Here is a 21,306-nt window from a genome sequence, read left to right as displayed (position 1 = left end):
ACTGAGATAAAAAGTAGCCTATGTGTTAATCCAGGTTACAAAGTAGTTTTTGCGTGATTGAGTAACAAACGTACAAACCCACAAACTTTCACATTTATAATATTTGAAGGAGATTATGCATTTTATTTTAAATGTATCCTATCATTGGATACCCTTTTTTTTCTAACTAACACATAGGAATAGCCTTAAAGGGGTATTCCCACCTCACATACTCAGCAGTCTTCACTCTTGTAAAATCTTCTTTCTTCCTGGTTTCTTGCATCATTTGGTGGGCGGGGTTTCACAGGCAACCTGCCGTTTAGCTCCGCCCCCAAATTCGTGTGTAGCTCCGCCCACCCATATTGGACTATGAAGTACAGGCAGCAGCAACTCCATTCTGTGTTACATACAGAGACTGCCTGTCTCTGCCATAATGAACACAATTGAATTAGCTAGCCTGATAACTGGGAGAACAGAAGAAATGAAAGCAGCTCCTCTCCTCTATCTGAGTGCAGGACCTAGGTCACATGGTGTAGACACAGGATTAGCTAGATACACAGGCTCGCTCCCTGCACTTAGCCCCTCCTCCCTCCCCCCTGAGAGCATTTGACTCATGAGCAGCTAGGTCAGGGCTGTGGCCACAAAAAATTGAATAAAGTAAGATAGTGGACAAACAAAGCAGTTTTGCTTAAGCAGTGTATTTAGGAAAAGTCTTACATCCATATTAACCAGCAGTATAGATAGGAGCCTTGTGATGGGACAACCCCTTTAAGAAAGGCTATTCTTCTCATACCTTTAGATGTCTTCTCCATGCCGCCGTTCAGTAGAAATCCCGATTTTCGTCTGTATGCAAATGAGTTCTCTCGCAACACTGGGGGAGGTCCCCAGCTCTCGCACTGGGGGTGTCCCCGATGCTGTGAGAGAACTCTACAGCGACGTCTCTATCTTCTTCTGTAACGCCCTCTCCCCGTGTCTTCTTCCGTCCTGGCTTTCAGTCTTCTAGGCCTCGGGCAGAGCCGACTGCGCATGCCCGGGCCACAAGAAAATGGCCGCTTACACAGTAAGCTGGTGTAAACGGCCATTTTCTTGTGGCCTGGGCATGTGCAGTCGGCTCTGCCCGAAGCCTAGAAGACTGAAAGCCAGGACAGAAGAAGACACAGGGAGTGGGCGTTCCAGAAGAAGCTGGAGGTGTCGCTGAAGAGCTCTCTCGCAGCATTGGGGGCGCTCCTAGTGCTGATTGAGTGCTGGAGACTGCCCCCATTGCTGCCATAGAACTTATTTGCATACCGAAGAAAACCCGGATTTCTACCGAACGGCGTGGAGAAGACATCTAAAGGTAGGAGAAGAATAGCCTTTCATAAGGCTATTCTTACGTGCTAGTTAGAAAAAAAGGGTATCCAATGATAGGATCCCTTTAAAGTCACTTATTAATTAAAGTCACTTTTACCTACTCCACTCAAAAGTGGCCCCGACTCAGACTCCACAGTACATGAGAGATCTATGAAAATGGATGCCACATGCAATATGCATCACTGTGTGAATAAGCTTTGCTTGTGTGCTGCAGATTCTGTGTTCTTACACACACTGAGGGAGATTTATCACGGTAATAATGACATTTTTGGCATAAGTTGGATTGATTAAATGACAGATTTATCATGCTCACATTTTCTGGGACACAAGCAATCCTTTTCAGTAGTGTCAGAAAAAGGGATATATTTTTCAAGGTGGATTATTTTGTCAAAATCTAGAGGAGTTGCCATACTCTGTGAAGTTTGCCATTAGTAGACTGCAGTAAGGTGAGTTGCCCAGTGCTTCATCACAGTATGGATTTCCCATCTTATGATCATCAAACTGATTTGCTTATTCATACATTGTCTACTGTGTGAACCAGAAGTCATTTTCTCAAACTCTTATGGTTCACACTTCAGACCCTTTGTGAATCAGTTAGTCAGTTTGCGGATTACATGACTAAATGGGGGGATAGAACACAGGCTAAATTAGCATCAAGTACCCAAACTCACCATCCTGCTGGTTGCCTGTTATATTGATACTTTGAAGATCCCTAGATATATTCCGTTTTTTCTAACCAACTACCAACCAGTCGGAACAGGGCACAATTGGGAATTTGGGAATGAAAAAGTTTATTTTGAGAGTTAAAAAAAAAAAAAAAAAAAAAAAATTGAGATGAGTTCAGTAATTAGATCTAAATTGTATTGGTTATTTACCTTGGTACAAGAAATTCCTAATTTTAAAACAATTTCTGCTGGCAGCAAAAGTAAAAAGGAAAGTTTGATGTGGGCTAAGTGACTGACATATATACAGCTCGGCACGTAAAGGCCTTAGCCATTGTGAATAGTATCTTTTAGTTGGAAGGTTTTGCAACAATGAGCTTATCATAAGGAAATGTCCCACTGCTGGATCCAAAGCAATAATGTCATCTATAAAGGACAAGTGTACCATTCCCCTGCAGCGCCATTGCCAGGAAAAGAAAGCAGTACCATAGAGTTCATTGAGATCCATGGGCTGTCCACTTGATGCATAGATGTGCAAGGTTGTCCAGCGAAATAGATGTCATTCTCTAATAGAGTCTTTGAAAATAGACTAAAACAAATAACCATTTTAATATTGTAACAGAATATTATATGGACTCTGAGATCAAATATTACGCCTTTTAGACAAACTATTTCTGGTTTACAGTTGAGTTCTTCTCATTCTTTCAGTGTGAGAGAAGTGACTTGCTTGATGAATTGTTACTCTCTATTCACAATATGATCTGAATATAATAAATGCTGCCTTGGTGACTGCAAAATTAGAAGAATAAAGCATTGCCAGCTGAGGTAGCATGCTAGGACTTGGTTGCTAAAGATGCAAAGGTTAACAGGAACCATTTGGAAAGCTTTACAGCCTGATTTTTATAGTTCACTTAGCATAATTCTCATGGTGATTGCTAGAAGTACATGTGAATTGTAATGTGTACATTAGAGGATTTTTATAGGCACGTAATGTCAATAATACACATTTAGAATATATGCGTAGAAAACACATTCAACATTGGTTAACTCTGTGACTTGAGAAGATTTCTATATGAGCATTCTATAAATCTCCAGTAAGAAAGAGTTAAAGTCTTATTGTTTGTCTTGAATAGACATTGTCCTCTATGGCCGGGAGCACTTTTGGCAGGAGTATTTGTTCCATATTAAATATATAAAAGAAGTATTTTCTAAGAAAACTCAACCATGTTGAAAAGTTTTGCAAGATTATTTAGATTTATATAAAACTACTACTTGCTGTAAGAAATGAGCGGTCAGTAAAATGTGAATGTAGTATCTTTATTATACAGTGGTTATAAGAAATGTGTATCTTCTTGAACTTTTTCATGTCTGGATACCTGCCATGATGCCTACCTGAATCCTCTTGGTAAGATGCAGGAGTTTGTTTTGCCTCTAGGGTCATGATTGTAAAAAATAATGGCTCTTCTACACTTTAAATCTTTTCAGAATGAGTTCCCTGTTGCTGGATGGGAAGAGGAAGCACTTAACACCATGATTTGAGTTCAGGCTGTGCATCAGCCTAACAGGATTTCTGAGACAGTGACCATGGCTATTCTTATACTAGAAGATGGTATAGCAGTTGAGAAGAGAGCTTGTGCTGATCCACCATCTTCTGCTAGTAGCACAAGCAATAGTCACTGCTTCAGAAATCCTGTCAGGCTGATACACATCCTAAACCATGGCATTAAGCCCCAATGGAACCAATCCCTGCCCCAACTGTGCCCCTTCCCTTTCAGCATCAGAGAACCCTATCCGTGAGGAATTTTACACAGGTTATCTGCTGCATGAGTCAAAAACTATCGTGCCCCCTCCCCTATATTGGAATGTTCCCTCCACTAGGAAAAATCAAGCATCCAACTCAATCTCCCTGTGAATTTGGCTGCTGATCAGCCACAGAATCCAGAGCACAAGCCACTGAGCTTAATGCCATATGAGGCTAATCGGTAAGAGAAAGGAGGGGAACTGGAGGGCTAGAAAATGGATAGAAATCTGAGGGGACAGTCGGACTTAATTTCTCTTTATTTTCTGCCATTTGAATGGGCCCTAATCAGTCCCCATCAAAATAGATAATAGGAACCCTATAATAGGGACACCGTAACCTATGTGCATGGGCTATTACTTGTGGTGGACATTATTATAGTAATAGTGCCCTAATAACACCCCCATAGGTAATAGCCCTCCCTGCCCACTTAAGTAATGCTATTACCTGTGGTGGGAAGTGGGCACTTTTTTCTGTAGAAGTGCCATATTAAGGACCTATTATAAAAGAGTGCTCCAATAATGCCCTCCCACATCAGTAATGCTATTACCTATGTGTCCGGTTAAAAAAAAACCTGTTTTGCCATGGACAGGCACAAAACGCTCACGGGCGTTCATTTGCAAACCCATTCAAGTGAATGGGTTTCTAAACTGACTGCCGGGTTTCTGTGCCCTGTCCAGTTTCTCGGGGCAGAAGGCGGAAACCCAGCAGGATTGCCTAAAGCGGACACAGGCGCAGGTGTAAACCCACCCTCATCTACTCCCCCTTCTTGCACAGAGAATGTCTAGAAAACTCTTCAATAGCCCTCAGTGAGTCTTCACCATTCTGTCGCAGGCTATGGCCATGACTATGCTGTAAACCATATCACTAAATGCTGTTAACAGAGCATAGGAGAAGCTCAGGCAAGATGGCAGCCCCTATAATCATATATGGAGAATAGAACAAAAAAAAATCTACAATCAAATTAGACAGAAGGGATATATTTCTATATTTCACTGGTTATAATAAATAAAATAAAAGGTATAAAATTCCCTTTAAGTGTATTTTGGTTTATACAAATTATACTATTAAAGTAACAGCGGGTATTCATTTTATAAATACCTAAAAATATAAGCATATGTGTTTGGTTTTTTTTAATGTAGTTCATTGATTTTTTTTTATTTTTTTTTAATTTTTTTTTTAATATATGAGATGTGCACAGATGACTACCTCTATGAAATGGCTAATTTCAATTGCCTGTGAAGATAGTGTTACAAGTAGAGTCTTTTTCCTATGTGGAATACTTCTCTACTTAGTCTTTCGGTCTATCTGCATTATGATCTGTGTGGTGTATTTGTTTTGGTATTGCCTGGTAACACATAAGGCCAATTTGTTAATAAGGCGTTTGGCACCTCCTACTGTACCTCATCATATCACATGACCTTACATTACAATACTGCTAGATAGCTGCACAGATGACACTCTACATCAGGCTCCCAGCTATAATGCAGATTAAACATACAAAGCCCTATGAATATGGAGAAATAATATGGCTGCTAACCAAACCTATAGCTGTTTTCTTAGTTTATTTCTACACGTGAAATAATTAAAAAAATGAAAGTTCTAAATCCCTCCTTTCCCTAGAATACATATAAAAGTATAAAATGACTGTGAAACACATACACATTAGGTATCCTGTGTCTGAAAGTGCCCGGTCTACTGAATATAGGGGATCTGCAGTGCTCCTGCTCCGTTGGGAAGGGGTTAATAGGAGCTCTGCAGATACCCTATATTCAGCCAGACTGAATTCCAAGTGGGGGAAAAAAAAAACCAGTCCTCAAGTCAATAAGTTTTCCCAGTTTTTTGTGGTAAAATTAGGGGGCGTCAGCTGATATTCGGGTCGGCTTATACTCGAGTATATACGGTAACTTCTAGGCACCTCACAAATTCCATCGACTACAGTGTCAGACTGGGGTTCCTTAGGCCTACTAGATAGAATGATTCTGGGGGCTCAGCTTCTAATGGCTCTATCAGGTTTCCTTTATGATGTCCATTATTTTGATAGACAAAATAGCACAGCATGCCCCCACTGTTCTGTCCAGCTTTTTTTGCACACTAAGATCCTTCATATGTGAATACAATCTTACCACTTTACCTTATATTTAAGGAAATGGCCTCTCTAGGCTAATTCTTCTACAGCTGTGTACTTGATATTGCAGTGTGTATAGAGCACTAACTAATCACTTCCTTTTAATATAGCACCTCATATATCACTCAAATCTGCTTTTATGGAGATTTTCTTAACCTGTACAATTTTTCTGTTCACATCTTGCCAATAGTCTTATGAGCAAATCCTGTGCTGCAAGCAGAAAATGCTGAGACACACTGGCACTTTGTGAAGGAAATCTTAAAAGGCTGGAGAATTCCTTCAAGTACACGTTGGATATGTCACAATAAATGATAATGGCATAGTAAGGCATCATTTAAAGAGAGTCTTAATATCTTCCCCAAGCATATTCAACTGTCAACACTATATTACAGAGGACATTACAGTGATAAACAATATACCTTTATTATGTACATCATTTTTGCATATTTGGAGAAAAAGAACTTAAAAATAAAGGGAGTCTCTTGCCTTCCTTAACCCCTTCAAGCTGCCACCATAGCACTAACTGAACAGGCAATGACATTACACAGGAGTATCGTGTCCCGCTAGCCAAGGAGTAGACCAAAACATAAAAGGGTGTGTTTTCAATGGAGAGAGCTGTGCCCAGAGATCTCTGGGAATGCCCCCTGTGCTCCCAGCACCTAATGATGAAGAAAGCATCTTTTTCTTGGAATCCATGGAACAGTGACAAATAATAAAGGTATGATATGGAAGCATATCACAGCACTTACAGCTGGGGTGGGCCTTCAGCTACTGGGGCACTGTTCTTACTGCTGAAGTAGGATTAGTGATGGGGAGGATCAACTCCCTACTGCACAGGTAGAAGATGGTGGGAGTCTGAGTAGCGAGAACAGTGTTTCAGAAAGCTCAAGGCCCGTCCCAGTGCACCAACTGACTTATTTTTTAGAAATGATCAGTTGTTTTTTTTCCCCAAATGTACTAAAGTGAAATACATAAAAGAGGTATGCTGTGTATCACTGTAATGTGCTGTGTAATATGGTGTTGATAGTTTTTTATGCTTGAGGGTGGTGGTAGACTGCCTTTAATTTACTGTATTTAGTCATTTTTCCAATTTTATAATGGTGTCTATAATATCTATATGCTGTGGTATATACATGTATAATGAAATTGCATTAATGTAGTGTCTGAGCCAATTCTACATATTCCTTCATTAGGAATTTTGTGACTCCCCCAGTGTTTCTTTTTTGTGTTTGCCAGTTTTCTTGTGGTTTTACATCATGAGGTTATAGGAACAGCTGCCGTTGGTATATATGCTGCTGGCTGTTGTGAGCCTCAACTGTCTTTTCAGTTCTGATCCTCCTACTACACCACAGGTTTATTATCCAGATGACTTGGAAATGTTTATTCTAATGCTGTAAGATATGGTTTGTATAAAATATATGACTCCCTCATTTTACAGGTTGCTAGATATAGATGGTGACCCATGTATCATGTGAACAATTTTGTTTTCCAGTGGCCCTGTTCCTGTAGTGAGCCTCGAGAAAATCCCAAATCTTGTGAAAGCAGATGGTGCCAATGTTAAAATGAATTCAGCCACAAACTCATCTTCAACAGCATCTTCAGCGTCCTCCCTTACAAAACAGTCTGTCGTAACAAAGCCTGTACCCCCTTCACCAGAAAAGATCCTCAATGGGAAAGGAATATCCTCTTTAGACAAAAAGCATCAAAATGGTACCAAAAGCAGTAACAAGCCTTACAAAAGAATTTGTGGTGAGTGCAATACCCATATGATACTGAACATTCATTATGTGCTAATACAATGTAACTTCAGTTGTGATCCATTAATACCTATGAGAACAGGACTCTTCTTATTTTGTGACATATTAGATGAGCTACATTCCTTTCAGATACAGTTTGTGAAATTAAATGAAAGTCATCTTTTGTTTTGACTGGAGCCAAAGTCATAAACAATTTAATATGACACAATGGGCTTTGCCACAGTAACAACTGAGTGTTCTGCAATTGCAGGTAATAACACTACTAATGTATATGGAATAATGTTGTAATCTTAGATGGCCAGACAGTCAGTTATTCTTATTTTTGCCCAACATGCAGATATATAACTACAGTTGGCCACTCTACTGTGAAACTGATGTTTCTCCCTGTCTCTTTGACTTTTACACATGCTCTCACCAACTAACTAGTCATAAAATCTTGCCAGGGACTTAAAAGAGGATTGGGCTAGCAGCCAGTATAGGAGTCAGGGTGACAGGAATGAACATTAGTTGTACACTAAAAAGGATAAATGCAGTTAAATATACATGTATATGCTGAACAGGGAGATTAAAGGCCAGCTTAGAAGCCTCTGCATATAACAGCCTTATTCAGCGTGTTTTTTTCTATGCTGAAGACAGACTTACCAGTTGAACACTCATTTAGAGAACTGCTCAGGGAAAAGTTTAGCGACAGATTTTCAATTAAGGTCAACAAAATCCCCTAAAAAGAACCAAAAAATAAAAATTGTATTACAAAAATTACTTACTCTAGACATTTAAAAAAAAACAAAACTTGAAGTAACAGCTATACTTTTAACCACTTAAACATTTTGCCTATGTTCTCGTTGAGCTTTGAGTAAAGTACCTAATAGTTTAGCCTCAGCAAAAGTCAGAGAGTAAGATTGCACAGGGAGTAGTTACTCTAAAAGCTTAAGTGCTGAAGCCGTGGGGTACAGCCATGGCTTTGGGCTTGTTTTGTAGCAAAAAATCTTTGCTTTAAAATGAGACCAACATGACACCTATATTCTCATTAGAACCTCACCTAGCACTAATTAGTGGGACCCCATATACTGACAGCCCCACTTCAGCCTGTGTGGAGGGGAACATGTCACAGGTGTACAATGAACGTTCATGTTATCACCCTGTCTTATCAATTAGGGCATACTTGTTGTCAAATATGGGGTCTTATTTTGGGGGTGGTTATAGGAAAGCTTGATCATTTAATCACTGTTTTATGCCTAATTAGGCTGTATGTTTCCTCACCAGCCACTCTTTTGAACCCCAGTACTGTAACCTGAATGGTTCGACAGAAAAAGTAAAAATGGACAAATTTTTCCCTTTGTTTATAAAAATGAAACATACATGTGATTTGCATCATCACATCCATAATGAGCCATAAAATTAATATGTTGTTTATCTTGCATGATACTCTGAAATTCAGATGCCAGAAGTGGTGTTTTCTGTTCATCCCACCTTTAAAAAAATATAAAATAATCAAAACTGATCAAAAGTCATATCTTCCCCAGTATTATACTAATAAAAATTATGTGTTCTGCAAAAACAAGCCCTCACACAGCCATGTCGAAGGTGAACTAAAAGAAAAGTAATTGTTTTTTTCAATATCATGACACAAACTAAAGCTATTTTCTGGCAAACAACATTTGTTTTATGGTGTAGAAGTAGTAAGAAATAACTGTGTAACAGCAATACTTATACATAGGGATATTTTTTTTAAATCGTTCCAATTTTGTTTGACAAAAGAGAGGTCTCTGCATATTCAATCCCTGCAATAAAAAAGGCAATGCAGATGTAGGATAGCTACCTTACCTGTGTTTCATCTAATTTGATCGACAATCCAAGACTACAGTTTTTCTTTTTGTCACTCAGAGAGAGAATTTGACCCAAATAAGCACTGTGGAGTTCTGGATCCTGAGACAAAAAAGCCGTGTACAAGATCTCTCACATGCAAGGTAGTGTTTATAACAGTGTATTTAAACCATGTGTATATGCAATTCATTTAGAGCATGTCTTCCTTACTTTATTCTAATATTAAAGGGGTTGTCCGGGATAACTATAAAACCCTACACTAATTTAAACATCTATCCCCCTCCTAATTTCTATTAATTAATTTAATTAATCAAAATGTTATATTTACCTATATCCCTGCTCATTTGACCACCCCAGGGACATTTTCTGATTATCCTCTGACAATCCGTTTCCCCATTTCCAGAAATGGATTGTCACTATTACTCCCCCCATCCACTCCTTCATACTTACCTATCTTCTTCCTGTCTAGGCTTCCTTTTTCGGGGAATGGCTCTTCCTCCTTCGTTGACTTTGGCACGCGCGTATGTAATATAGCCAGAGTTCTGGCTTCGCGCTGAAGCTGACACTACATCTCTATTGTGCAAGATGGGAGCCTACGCAATAGAGATGTATTGAAGGCTACTGTACCGTGCTGCGCGCTTGCAGTAAAAAAAGAGGAGGAGCCGATCTCAACAGAAAGAACACAGGCAAAGTATAATAGGGTAGGGCAGTGAGCTGAGTGAATTAGGAAGGGGAAGAATATCTAGGAAGACAGGGAGCGGTTTGTTAGGGGGGAAAGGAGGAGTGAGAGGAAGATAGTGTGAGAGACTACAACTACCAGAATGCATTGCATAAGCTAAGGCAGCAGGAAGCTATACCATGTTACCAAATGCAGAAAATGCTAGGCCAGAGAAACCCAGTAACCATTCAAAACACTGCTAAAATGATATGGGTGCACTTGTTCCAAATACTGTAATTTTCCACAAGCTCACTAAATAGCGTTGCCAAACTTTTGTTGTATGCTATATGTTCATTTTTGTTCAAATGTACAATTTTGGTATATTCATCTATTTACTAAAAAAGTGTTACAATGTTCCTAACCATGAAAGGTAGTGCATGTGAAGGTGTTCTCACTTTTTTTTTTAATTTACAATTTTTATGATATTCCCAAGAGATGGGCTAGCTGAGTGTAATCTTAACATAAATAGTAACATTTAAGTATTGTTTTGTGAGTGGTGTGTTTCCAAATGTAGTTAGTACATTAACTATATGTATTTCCCCTTGCATATTAGACACATACGCTTAACCACAGACGAGCAGTTCCAGGTCGTAAGAAACCATTCGACATTCTCCTAGCTGAACATAAGGCTCGATCAAGAGATAAAGAGGTATTAAAAGACAAAGATCATTCACAGAATGCACGAGAAACACATCAAAACCAGCCTGCACCAGCGCAAGAACAGTCATCAGGGTCATCTGCCAGCTCTGCTTCAGAACCAAAAGTGACATCACCTGCAAAAGCCCGACCTCCTAATTCTGTCCTGCCTAGGTAAGTTCAGGCGGTTCCCTGGCATTACAGTCTCACACTCTTTAGAAATGTTTAAATGTCACTTTCTGTCAACAGCTGTTCACTATTCTTATCATGGTTACATGTTTTACTTTCAGCTTCACACTTTTGTCTTTAGAATACCACTGTTTAGGATTACTATTGTATTGTGTAAAATTATTTATATCTTCTTTTTCTTCTTTTTTTTAAACTTTATACTAGAAATACTACATTCATACATGTTTACTTGTTTTAAAGATGTTCTTAGATTTAAAATGCAATATTCTGATGAAAATGGATAATGTTCATTATATCATCTTCATTGATATAATTGCTACACACGGTTCTGCAGTGGGGCTGGGGAATTACGGTACTTAAAAATAAACAGAGACATTGGGAACTCCAGGCACTTTTGCACTTCATGTGTTAGAAAACTAAAACTCCCAACGTGCATACCTGGTCTGCTGTTCTTGGAACTCCCATAGCAGTGGAATGGACATGCTGGAAGTTGTAGTTTCACAGCAGCTGGCGTGCCGAATGTTGCTGACCCCTGTCATAGTATATTTTGTCATGTTGCAACTAAAGATTTATATCATTTCTCATTTATCTAGACCATCTTCTGCAAATAGCTTAAACAGCTCAATTTCATCAAACCACAGTGCTTTTGTGCCAGAGCCCACTGTAAATTCTGCGGTAGGGGACCTAGCCAGTCGGCTTTCCAGTGATGAAGGGGAAATTGAAGGTGTTGAGGAGACAGAAAAATTAGACTGTTACTACTCTGGACATCACCCTAAACCTCTTGCGGTATGTAGTCTGTTTCAATGTTGCTCATTTCATGATTTTGTTGTATAATTTTCTCGTCCAGCTAGCTTTTTAATTTTTATAAGTCTCATAAAATTTATTTATGACTTTCTTGTATTCAGATTCTTTTATTTACTTTTAGAAATGAATCCAGCGCAAATCAGCCCACAACACCATAAAGTAATCCATTGAGTATTTCTCTTTAGTTAGTCTGTGGTCCTAATCAATTATTGCAAGAACATATGTTGTAAACCTGTCTTACTTAATATACCTTAAAGGGATTGTCCATGTAAAGACACTTATTCCCTATCCACATGATAGGGAATAAATGTCATATGGCTGAAGGGTCCCACTGCTGGGTCCCTTGAGGAGATTGATGTGAATGAAGCATCAATTATATGGGAATGCCGGAGATTACAGTCCCGACAGTCTCATAGCAGTGAATGGAGCACCAGTCACACATGTGCACTTGCGCTTTATTGACATGGAGGAGGTATGGAAGTGCTAGTTATTCCATATCCTGTGGATAGGAGAGAAGTGTCTTTAATGAGATAGCCCCCTTAACATGTTCTATTTTTCAATACTTCTACTCATCAGTGACAAATTGTTTGTTATATTTGGATTTCAGTTTTGCTCATTTGGAAGCCGTTTGATGGGAAGAGGGTATTATGTGTTTGATAGACGGTGGGATCGGTTTCGGTTTGCGTTAAATTCTATGGTGGAGAAACACTTGAATTCTCAAATGTGGAAGTAAGTTTTAAGGCCTAATGTTTTGTGATAAGTTTATAATGTAATTCTGTCTTGAAATATTTGGATTAAATGTTTAAAACATGAGACAAATGGTCATCTATGTCTACATTCTATGTTCTATGTATCTATGAATTTGGTTGTAAATGTTGGCAGTGACACAGTATTTGTAGTTGGCGAACATGTGACTGACTCCTCCATATCTTATTATTGTTAGGTTTTCATTTTTTTTAAAAAAATATATTGGTAGCACAAGTCAGTATATGACATTTATTATATATTACATGGGACATATAAGGCACCATCTTCACCTTTCATCAATCCATAATTCTTATTTCTCTTCCATCTTTATATAAGTGTGCCCCCTAAATTTTTTGGGTAAAATACTAAATTGAAAACAAGGAGAAAGGGGTGTAGCTGCATCTTCTCTCCTTGCATACTATGAGGGAGAAAGCAGTGTGGGGTGGGGGGACATTTCTTTGGCAGAGAGTGCGCAGCATATGCTGATTGCACATAACACTACATCTAGTAAAATCTATAGCTGCTGAAATTGAGTCTGCTTCATTAGTGATGACATTCATTAAAATAGATAAAAATTTAATTCTAGTGAAAACAAAAGAAAAAAAATTGCATATAAGTGATGGTTTTGCTCTAGTGCTTGCAGAAGTTCCCTATGTATGACTAACTTTTGACAATGTACTGTCTATGTAGAAAACATACTTGCAACAGTATAACTGTTTAATGATTGTTTATTCTTTCTTAAATCTCTCAAGAAAAATTCCTCCAGCCGCAGATAGTCCTATGCCTTCTCCAGCAGCACATATCGGCAGCCCTTTTCCTGCATCTGTTCTGCAGCCCTTCAGCAGTCCGAGTTCTGTGTACCTGCCCTCTCCTCCCACCAACTCGAGAACCACCTCTTCATATATACTATCGAATGCGTCCTTTGTCTCAACATCGGACACAAACTCTGTTACATCACACACCACTGCTTTCTCTCATGTTGCACCCACTCTGAATATTATGGACTCTACTTTCAAAGCCCCTTCTGCTGTTTCCCCTGTACCGAACACCAGTCCCTTACCATCACACAAGCCACCAAAATCCAAACCTGGAAAATCGTCAAAAGCAAAAGACCAGTCTTCACGGAGCGACGAGCCTTCAAGTAACAAAAAGAAAAAGCCTCAAACACCTTCTTCCACCTCTTCCTCCTCATTACCTTTACAGACGTCCTCCTCGTCTACGTTTTCAGGGTCCCACAAGAAAAACTGCGTTTTGAACTCTAGTGCTACAATAAACTCTTATCAGGCGACTTCTTCCTATAATAGTGTGTCTGTGCACAATGCAAACAATGGAACAAGCCCAATCAGTGCCAAACTGGAATCGCCAGTAAGGACTTCTTTATCTGGTAGCTCAACGGACTCCATTAAACACATGAGCATGGTTGTTAGCAGTATTGACTCTAGCCTGTCAGTGTCTTCTCTGGTGCATCATCCAGGGGAACACACATTGGCAGTGCACAATGCAGTGTCCTCGCTGCCTCTTCCCTTTGACAAGTCTGAGGGGAAAAAGCGTAAAAACTCTAGTGCGAGCAGTAAGGCCTGTAAAATCACTAAAATGCCTGGTATGAACAGTGTTCACAAAAAGAGCACCACCAACCTTATATCTTCTGTGCCAGATACCCCAAATAGCTCCATGTCTCGGCAGGTAAGTTAATGAAGAATTATTGGTGTTGGGGCATGTTTTCTTCCATTAGGACGGATGTGTTCACCTGATACATCCGATCATAAGCTGCTCTAACATTAATGGTTACATGTACAGAACCAGCTTTAATAAAAATATTTATGGAAATATCACGAGTGAAAATTACTGCAGGGTATGCTGAACATAAATATCTGAACTGCTCAGGAGAAGTCATTTCTACATTGTATAGTTATGTTTATGTCATTCTTGAAGTGATTTTGAGCTGATCAAATGCTAAGCCTGTGGCCACTGATAGTTACCTACAGATGCAGGGGAAAATGTATTGATTCCTTTAAACAAAAACATTTAAAGAAATGCTCCCCTGCATCTAAAGGTGGCCATACATGATGATAAAGATTGCGTGACAGTAGACCAATCTTTCTTTCAAGGAAGGCATATCTGTGTACTCTACTCCCAGAATCGTTGGCAGGGCAGGACTTCTAGCTCTACTGTCCACTAGACTGTTTTCAATGATAAGAGGGAATAACCCCGAAATGGCAGTCTGTAAATGGGAGTCTCTTTTTTTTTTTTTTTTTTTTGGAGGAGATATTTTAGCTTGACTTTAATCCCAGATCATGCCACTAGGTTTCAGGAAAACCAGCATTGATCTATAGAGCAAAACTACCTTCAAAGAGGTGATTCTAAGTAAGTTGTCCTTTTTCCACTGGGGACAACATATTTTCATGTGCTACTTCGCAGACTCCTTAGCAGGGCATGTATGGTCTATAAAACCCTGCACACTGCAAGGTGGTCTGAAAAAGCAGTAGTCTCCTTAAGGAGATACAGTAGTCCTTCTGATCTACATTCGTTGACAGCATTCAGAATAGAGGTATCTTTATTCTGTCAATGGAAAGAATGGACATTTGTCATTTAAATCGTCATTTACTCCTACCTAAATGTATGTCATAACCCTTGTTAACCTTTTAGCTACAGGAATAGTCCACTTTTTTAATGCATGTGGTTATCCATTTCCTTGACAGCAGGACAAAACTATATTATTTTTTGTTGGAGCCACGCAAGCTTAAAAAAGGATCTCCTTGTGAAATGTTTTAGAAGACTTGCATTACCTTCTTTATACACTTATGTCTTCATCTCATTGTACTGCTATACTTACAGTAGCTGAACTTTACAACAAATGTCCAATGATGTTGTATACCTCATACATAAAAAATATATATAGTTGAAATCAAAGGGCAGCATGGTTAGCACTGTTGCCTTTCAGAACTAGGGTTAGGGTTCGAATGGCAACCTCTGCATGGAGTTGAGATAACTTCCTGTGTCTAACAGGTTTCCTTCATTAAATTGTGAACCATTTTAAGAACCGTGAGTGAAGATTTCGGTAAAGTGCAGCAGTATATGTTGGTGCTATATAAGAAAGAGAAATACATAAAAAGGTTCTCCTTAAAATCATTATGTTGACCTCTTCTGAAATGTTGCTGTGCAATGTCAGAAGATGACTTAACATGGAAGAGAAGCTTTCTTGTTTATACTTTGCTATTCACAATAACATTTTTGTCTTCCTAAGTTAATATACTGTCTTACCAAGTGATATAATTTCTGTTTATATTACCAGATGGGGAAAAGTAGCAGTGTAGCTTTGTCACAATCTACTCCTTCAAGTACATCAAATCCTGTACACAACAAGCAAGTAAGTATATAGGTTGATTTAGGAATTCTGTGTTCCTTCATTAGTTTCTCATTCAGATATAATAATTTATTGAAGATTAAAAATGAATCATATGCAAATTAGAGCTATAAAACGCAAAGTCCCAGCCATATATTTGGTCTGGGAGATAAATGAAGCACTGTTTCTAGTTTGGCATGGTGATGTGGCACATTTTCAGCTGCTGATTTCTCAATAGAAGTCTGAAATGCCCTGCTGTAGAGCGACTCATGGATATATATGAACACCACTAGTAGCCATGAATGACTTAGAGTTATTCCCATTTCAGCAAATCAAAGAGGGAATCACTTGCTGCAAGTCCCAACCATGAGAGCAGGACATATGGTGTTTCTATATGCTGTATTACTAACTGCCATAGAGGTGATTCCTATGCTATGGAAACAGTGTAGCACAGCTGAGCTACACTGTTTCCATAGCTCCACAGTTACAGAAACTATGGAAACCACCTAGAGTAACACCACTCACCTGTTTCATAAGTCTCACCCCAGGGTGGCCAGTTCCTGTCTTGATTTACCAAGCCATGACTTGCCAAGATGGGAATAACTGTTTTAAAGGGTTCTAGATTAGTTTCTTTTCTCCAGAATATGAATCATTCAACCACCAGGGTTTGATAAGTTAATTGTGTAGAAGGGTGTGGTGTCTGAGCTCTGCGATGCGTATTAAATAATTTATCTCCATATATATTGCTCAGAGACATTATTAGTATTACAATTCTGTTGTAAGATATAATTAGCAAATTGTTGATCACATTTTCTCAAAAAGATATTATTTTGGATTAAATGTCAAACTATAAAAAGCTTCCATGGTGTACTACTTCTGTAATCCCAGTAAAGAATTAGGTTTACAGTACACAGTTCCCATTGGTGTAATTCAAAATGAGTCCTTCCAAAGCAAAAAACCATTTGTAACTACTTTCCACGCTGGCTAAAGGGTTGCAAAAGGGATTGTCCAACTTCAGAATTCCCTATTAGGGTGCTTGAACGACAACCCCTCTAATCTTGATAGTAGGAGGAGTAATGCTTGTCGGGCAGCATGCTGGTAATGATGTACCTCTCTTTGTTTTTAAGAAGACTTCGAATCGTGCTGGCAGGATAAGAACACTTCCATGACACTGGGAGATAATTGGACGATTACTTTGAGATCTCAGCAGCCCACCAAGCTATTCACTTGCAGTGGGCAAGGACAATGTCGCCTTTCATAACTACGTGATGGAGACGTGCTAGTCTAAAGTTTACAGAACCAAACTGGGTGTTTTTGCTTTGTCACTTAGTTGGTATATTACTTTTCCTGTAGAAATCCTTCTCGATCTCAAGGGTATTTTAGGAGAAAAGCAAAATCTGCCTTGAAACCCTTTCTTCCTCTCCCCAGCTTCTGACAGTAAAAAGGTCACATCAGCAATGTCTGTATTCTTATTTATTTTTCTCTTTTCTTTACCACTATAATGAGTTACTTTTATTATATCAGTTCTATTAGAAGAGTACTGCAGTAGAAAATATATGGCGCTTGGTGACTTCATCATAAATGAATCCAAACTACAACTTACTTTCAAGGAAAAAAACACATTTCTCGTCACTGATTTCTGCCAAGTTCATTTGTTTGGAAAGGTTATCCTTGTACTAACAAAATACACAGCAGTGTAATGTGTAGTAGCGATATTTGTGATGGGAGATGTACTGTTGCACAATATTCTTTACATTATAGGGTGATCCAAGAGAGAATTGGTGAACCAATATTCTTCATTGTATGAAGTCTTCCTCAATTTCTTGTGTTCCTATTTCCTTGGATAAACAGATTATGGTAGTCAAAGGGAATAAAAGCAAGAATAAAAAAAAATCACAAATTTAGGTTTTAATATGAAAACAACTTTATTATATTATTTTTGGAGGCGTGACTATATGGTGGTCTGTTTTTTTTTTAAATATTATTAATTCAACCAATCATTGGATCATTTGCTTGCAGAACATCTCCCTTATGGACGATCATTTTTAGGGAAGCAACAACTTCAGTGGTGGAAACTGACCTCAAATGTGTAACAATTATATTCTGATGCTACAACGCTCCTAGGTGTGAAAGATCAGTGAGCGGGCAGTGAATGGTGACAATACTGAAGCAGTCAATACATTGAACTCTCAAATGTAGGCCCTGGTCCTCCAACCCTAAGTAAAGATAAGGACTGATTTAAACAGTATAATACATTAAAAAGATGGATATAAGCTCTCAGTCCTCAGTGTGTAATAATATAGATTATTAATTATTTGGAGAATGATCAGTGCTTTCAGTGTACACTGATGATGTTTTCTATGTAGTAATCTGTGTTTGTCCCACAATGAACATTTATATCAACCATTGACAGAATAAGTGATAAATATCTGATCGCTGGAGGTCCCACCACTGGTACTCCGACTGAGCTCTACAAGAGAGGTTTTGAACTCTTGTTCCTCTTTACACCATGACTACAGTTGAGGAGGTACAACACCCTGCTGTTTTTGTCTGTACCACAGGCATTGAATTAAGTGACAGGGTGCATGTTTTGCTGTCACTCCATTCAAATTTCTGTTCCCGTGGCTATGCAGTGGAAAGGAACGAAGACTTAGAACCCCCGGTGATCAGATATTTATTACTTGTCTGGTGGTTAAGTAAATGCCCCTTGTGGCGCAGCCCCTTTAAAACCAATACAACAGAGATCATGGTTTGGGACAGTGAAATCCTTATACCGGTAGATATATTTTCAATTTTATGATTTTAAAGTAGTATGAACACCACTCAAAGTTTATTAGTTGTTTACATCTCTAGAAAGCTGTGTACTCTCTCTCCATCTCTGCTGACCCGTAGAGCATGCAGTGGGTACATGAAGAATCTTCTTTATCATGTTTTATACTGCTTAATCCAGGAGTCTGGGTATGAGCTTGTTTATATACATCTGTATTTAACTCTCCCAGACAATTGAACTAACCTCTAAAGTCTTATGAGTCTTCTAAGTTTTGTCCTGGTGGGCTGTAGGACCAAGGCTCAAATATACCTGAGTTTCAAACTATAATTCAAATATGAAAAATATGTTTCAATGCAGAATAAGGATTACAAAACAATAGTCACATGTAATAAAAGGTTGCATTGCCATAAAGCAATTAGAACATGAGCCATTTCTCTGCAGATTGTATTCTGTTTTTTTCATGCGCATTGTCCTGTTGTACAGAAAAAAAATGTATTTTCCCTGTGTCTAAAGGGTATTTATCAAAGTTTTCCAAACTTCAGTCATACCAAACACTTTCTGTCTCTACAGTGTTAAAAGTGCACTTAATACTTTGGCTTATTTTACATCGAACTACAGAAAAGGATGTTTGCTTGTTTTCCCTATACTGCGTCATACTGAACCTGCAATGTGTAAAAGCAATTCTAAATCAGTGCTAAGATTGTTCAGGGGAAAAACATTAAGGATACTAAGGACGTTTTGTTATTTAGTGTTAATTTTATAATAATTTATGTTTTGCTGAGATAATTGACTGAGATTGCATATTGAAAATTAGGAAAGTCAAAGCAATGTTTATATTTTTTTTATATGAATTAAGTTGTATATTTCTAAAGATAAAAATAATGTGTACATATCTTTGTTATTTTTGCACAGTTTTTTTGTTTAAGATTGTAATGATCTTGAAAATGGTCATTTACTTATTTATTTATTCTTTCCCTCTTTCTTTTAATTGGAAACTGAGGATTTGAATTGAAAATCTTGCCTCTTCCTTTGCTGCTTTACATTCCTTCCTTTCAAAATACCTACTTCTTCCTCAAACATGGAATCTATCTAAATCTAGTGATCTCTGAACTGGGAGTTGGTGTCTCAGAGCAGATAGTAAACCCCTCCCATTCTAGAAGGGTCAAGCAGGAGAACAGTACATCTCCGTATAGCACCTATGCCTCAAAATGACATTGGCCAAAATTCATGTACTGCACATGTTGAAAGCAATACATGTAAGCTGGCTTTATATGCTTTCCAAGCCAATGGCAAACTGGGAAGGTATTGTGCCATCTTTGTACTCCTTATTTAAGTTCATTTCTACCATCTGTCAAAGGAGAATAAGCTGCCCACTTACAGAATGTCTTTAGCTTGATATTATTACTAAATCAGAACACTGTGCCTTGTAGAATGGTAGTGAATATGGCTGCACACATGCACCATTCAGCTGATCTGTCTGCAAAATGTTGATTTCAGTTTCCAGAAACTGGACTGTGGGGGATTTTTCTCATGGAGAACTGTTTTGGTATTTCATAACGTCTTGATACCCTTTATGTTGAGCAAATGTCATATTTACTATCCATATACTATCTTAAGCAGCAAGTACGCAGCCATACTTTCTATTATTCTGTATTGCAATCAGCACATTACAGGCTTGAGAGTGCTCTTATAGGGTTAAGTGCACTTACAGGCACTTTCCTCCAAGAAGTGAGAAGGTCAAGTAATGCACTCATTGTTTACAAGCATATCAAATACTGCTAGAGATGACTGGATGAATTGCTAGCCAAGCTCTTAATGATAAAGAAGAACCTGTCATTTAAAGTGGACTTGTCACCAAGACATTACCTATGCATAAAAACTAAGTATTTGCTGACTCTGCCATAATTTGGCAGTCATGGAAAAGAGATAACCTGCTTTAAGGACATTAATGAGAATGTTTTTACAGATATAATCTGTTCTGATTTTTATAATAAAACCTTTAAAACTGTGACAAGTCCACTTTCACCTTTTATTGTCATAGTGGCCTGCAACTCCAGAAATATCCTAAATATGCTAACCAATTAATATGCACATTGGAAAAGTAATGTCTTAGTACATAACATGATCAATAGTTGTGCTATTGTATTAGTTACTGTGAATAGGAAACAGTGTTTCAGGTATTCAGGAATTTTGTATCATTTAAAAATTTTACCCTAAGAAATTATTGCACTTTCTGCAATTATATCTGTAATGTGAGATGCATTTGCCTAACATATGTAGGACAGTGCTTATTTAGTAGTGTTATTACATAAGGGTATATAAAACAGTCCAAAAAAGGTGGAACTGGTAGATGATACAGCTCTATAAAGCAGTGTTTTGGGAGGTGTCATTTAACGTAAAAGGCCCCTCGGCAGGAATCTATTGGTCAGCTGATCATAACTAGCCATCAGTACTGAAAACACTTTGTCCAATACTCATTGGCTAAAGGCAGCTCATTCTAGCTTATGCTGCTCCTCCCAAATGTCATTTCCATTGCGTACCAGGTATAGTATAGCTGCTGCTCTTTAAGGTGCACCTTACATTCAGAAAAGTATTTATAAA

General features: G+C 38.3%; 1 protein-coding gene across 5 annotated transcripts in view; it reads left to right on the top strand.

The window, feature by feature from the left end:
• The window catches only part of ATXN7L1 (ataxin 7 like 1), a 488,131-nt gene that overhangs the window by 64,178 nt on the left and 402,647 nt on the right, over positions 1–21,306 (top strand). For 3 of the 5 annotated variants that reach the window (XM_075274093.1, XM_075274096.1, XM_075274095.1), the window contains 8 exons: positions 7,410–7,666; positions 9,559–9,641; positions 10,770–11,026; positions 11,635–11,827; positions 12,453–12,574; positions 13,345–14,275; positions 15,885–15,959; positions 17,063–19,526. In XM_075274093.1, the coding sequence (XP_075130194.1) occupies positions 7,410–7,666; positions 9,559–9,641; positions 10,770–11,026; positions 11,635–11,827; positions 12,453–12,574; positions 13,345–14,275; positions 15,885–15,959; positions 17,063–17,104 (1,960 nt within the window). In that variant the 3' untranslated portion in view covers positions 17,105–19,526. Of the gene's footprint in view, positions 1–7,409; positions 7,667–9,558; positions 9,642–10,769; positions 11,027–11,634; positions 11,828–12,452; positions 12,575–13,344; positions 14,276–15,884; positions 15,960–17,062; positions 19,527–21,306 lie in introns of those variants that run through there. The other 2 variants (XR_012716108.1, XM_075274094.1) reach the window with 2 other exon arrangements.

This window comes from Leptodactylus fuscus, chromosome 5 (assembly GCF_031893055.1).
Source record: "Leptodactylus fuscus isolate aLepFus1 chromosome 5, aLepFus1.hap2, whole genome shotgun sequence".
Taxonomy (NCBI): domain Eukaryota; kingdom Metazoa; phylum Chordata; class Amphibia; order Anura; family Leptodactylidae; genus Leptodactylus; species Leptodactylus fuscus.
Note: the sequence above shows the minus strand (reverse complement) of the source record. Positions and strands in the feature narration are given on the sequence as shown.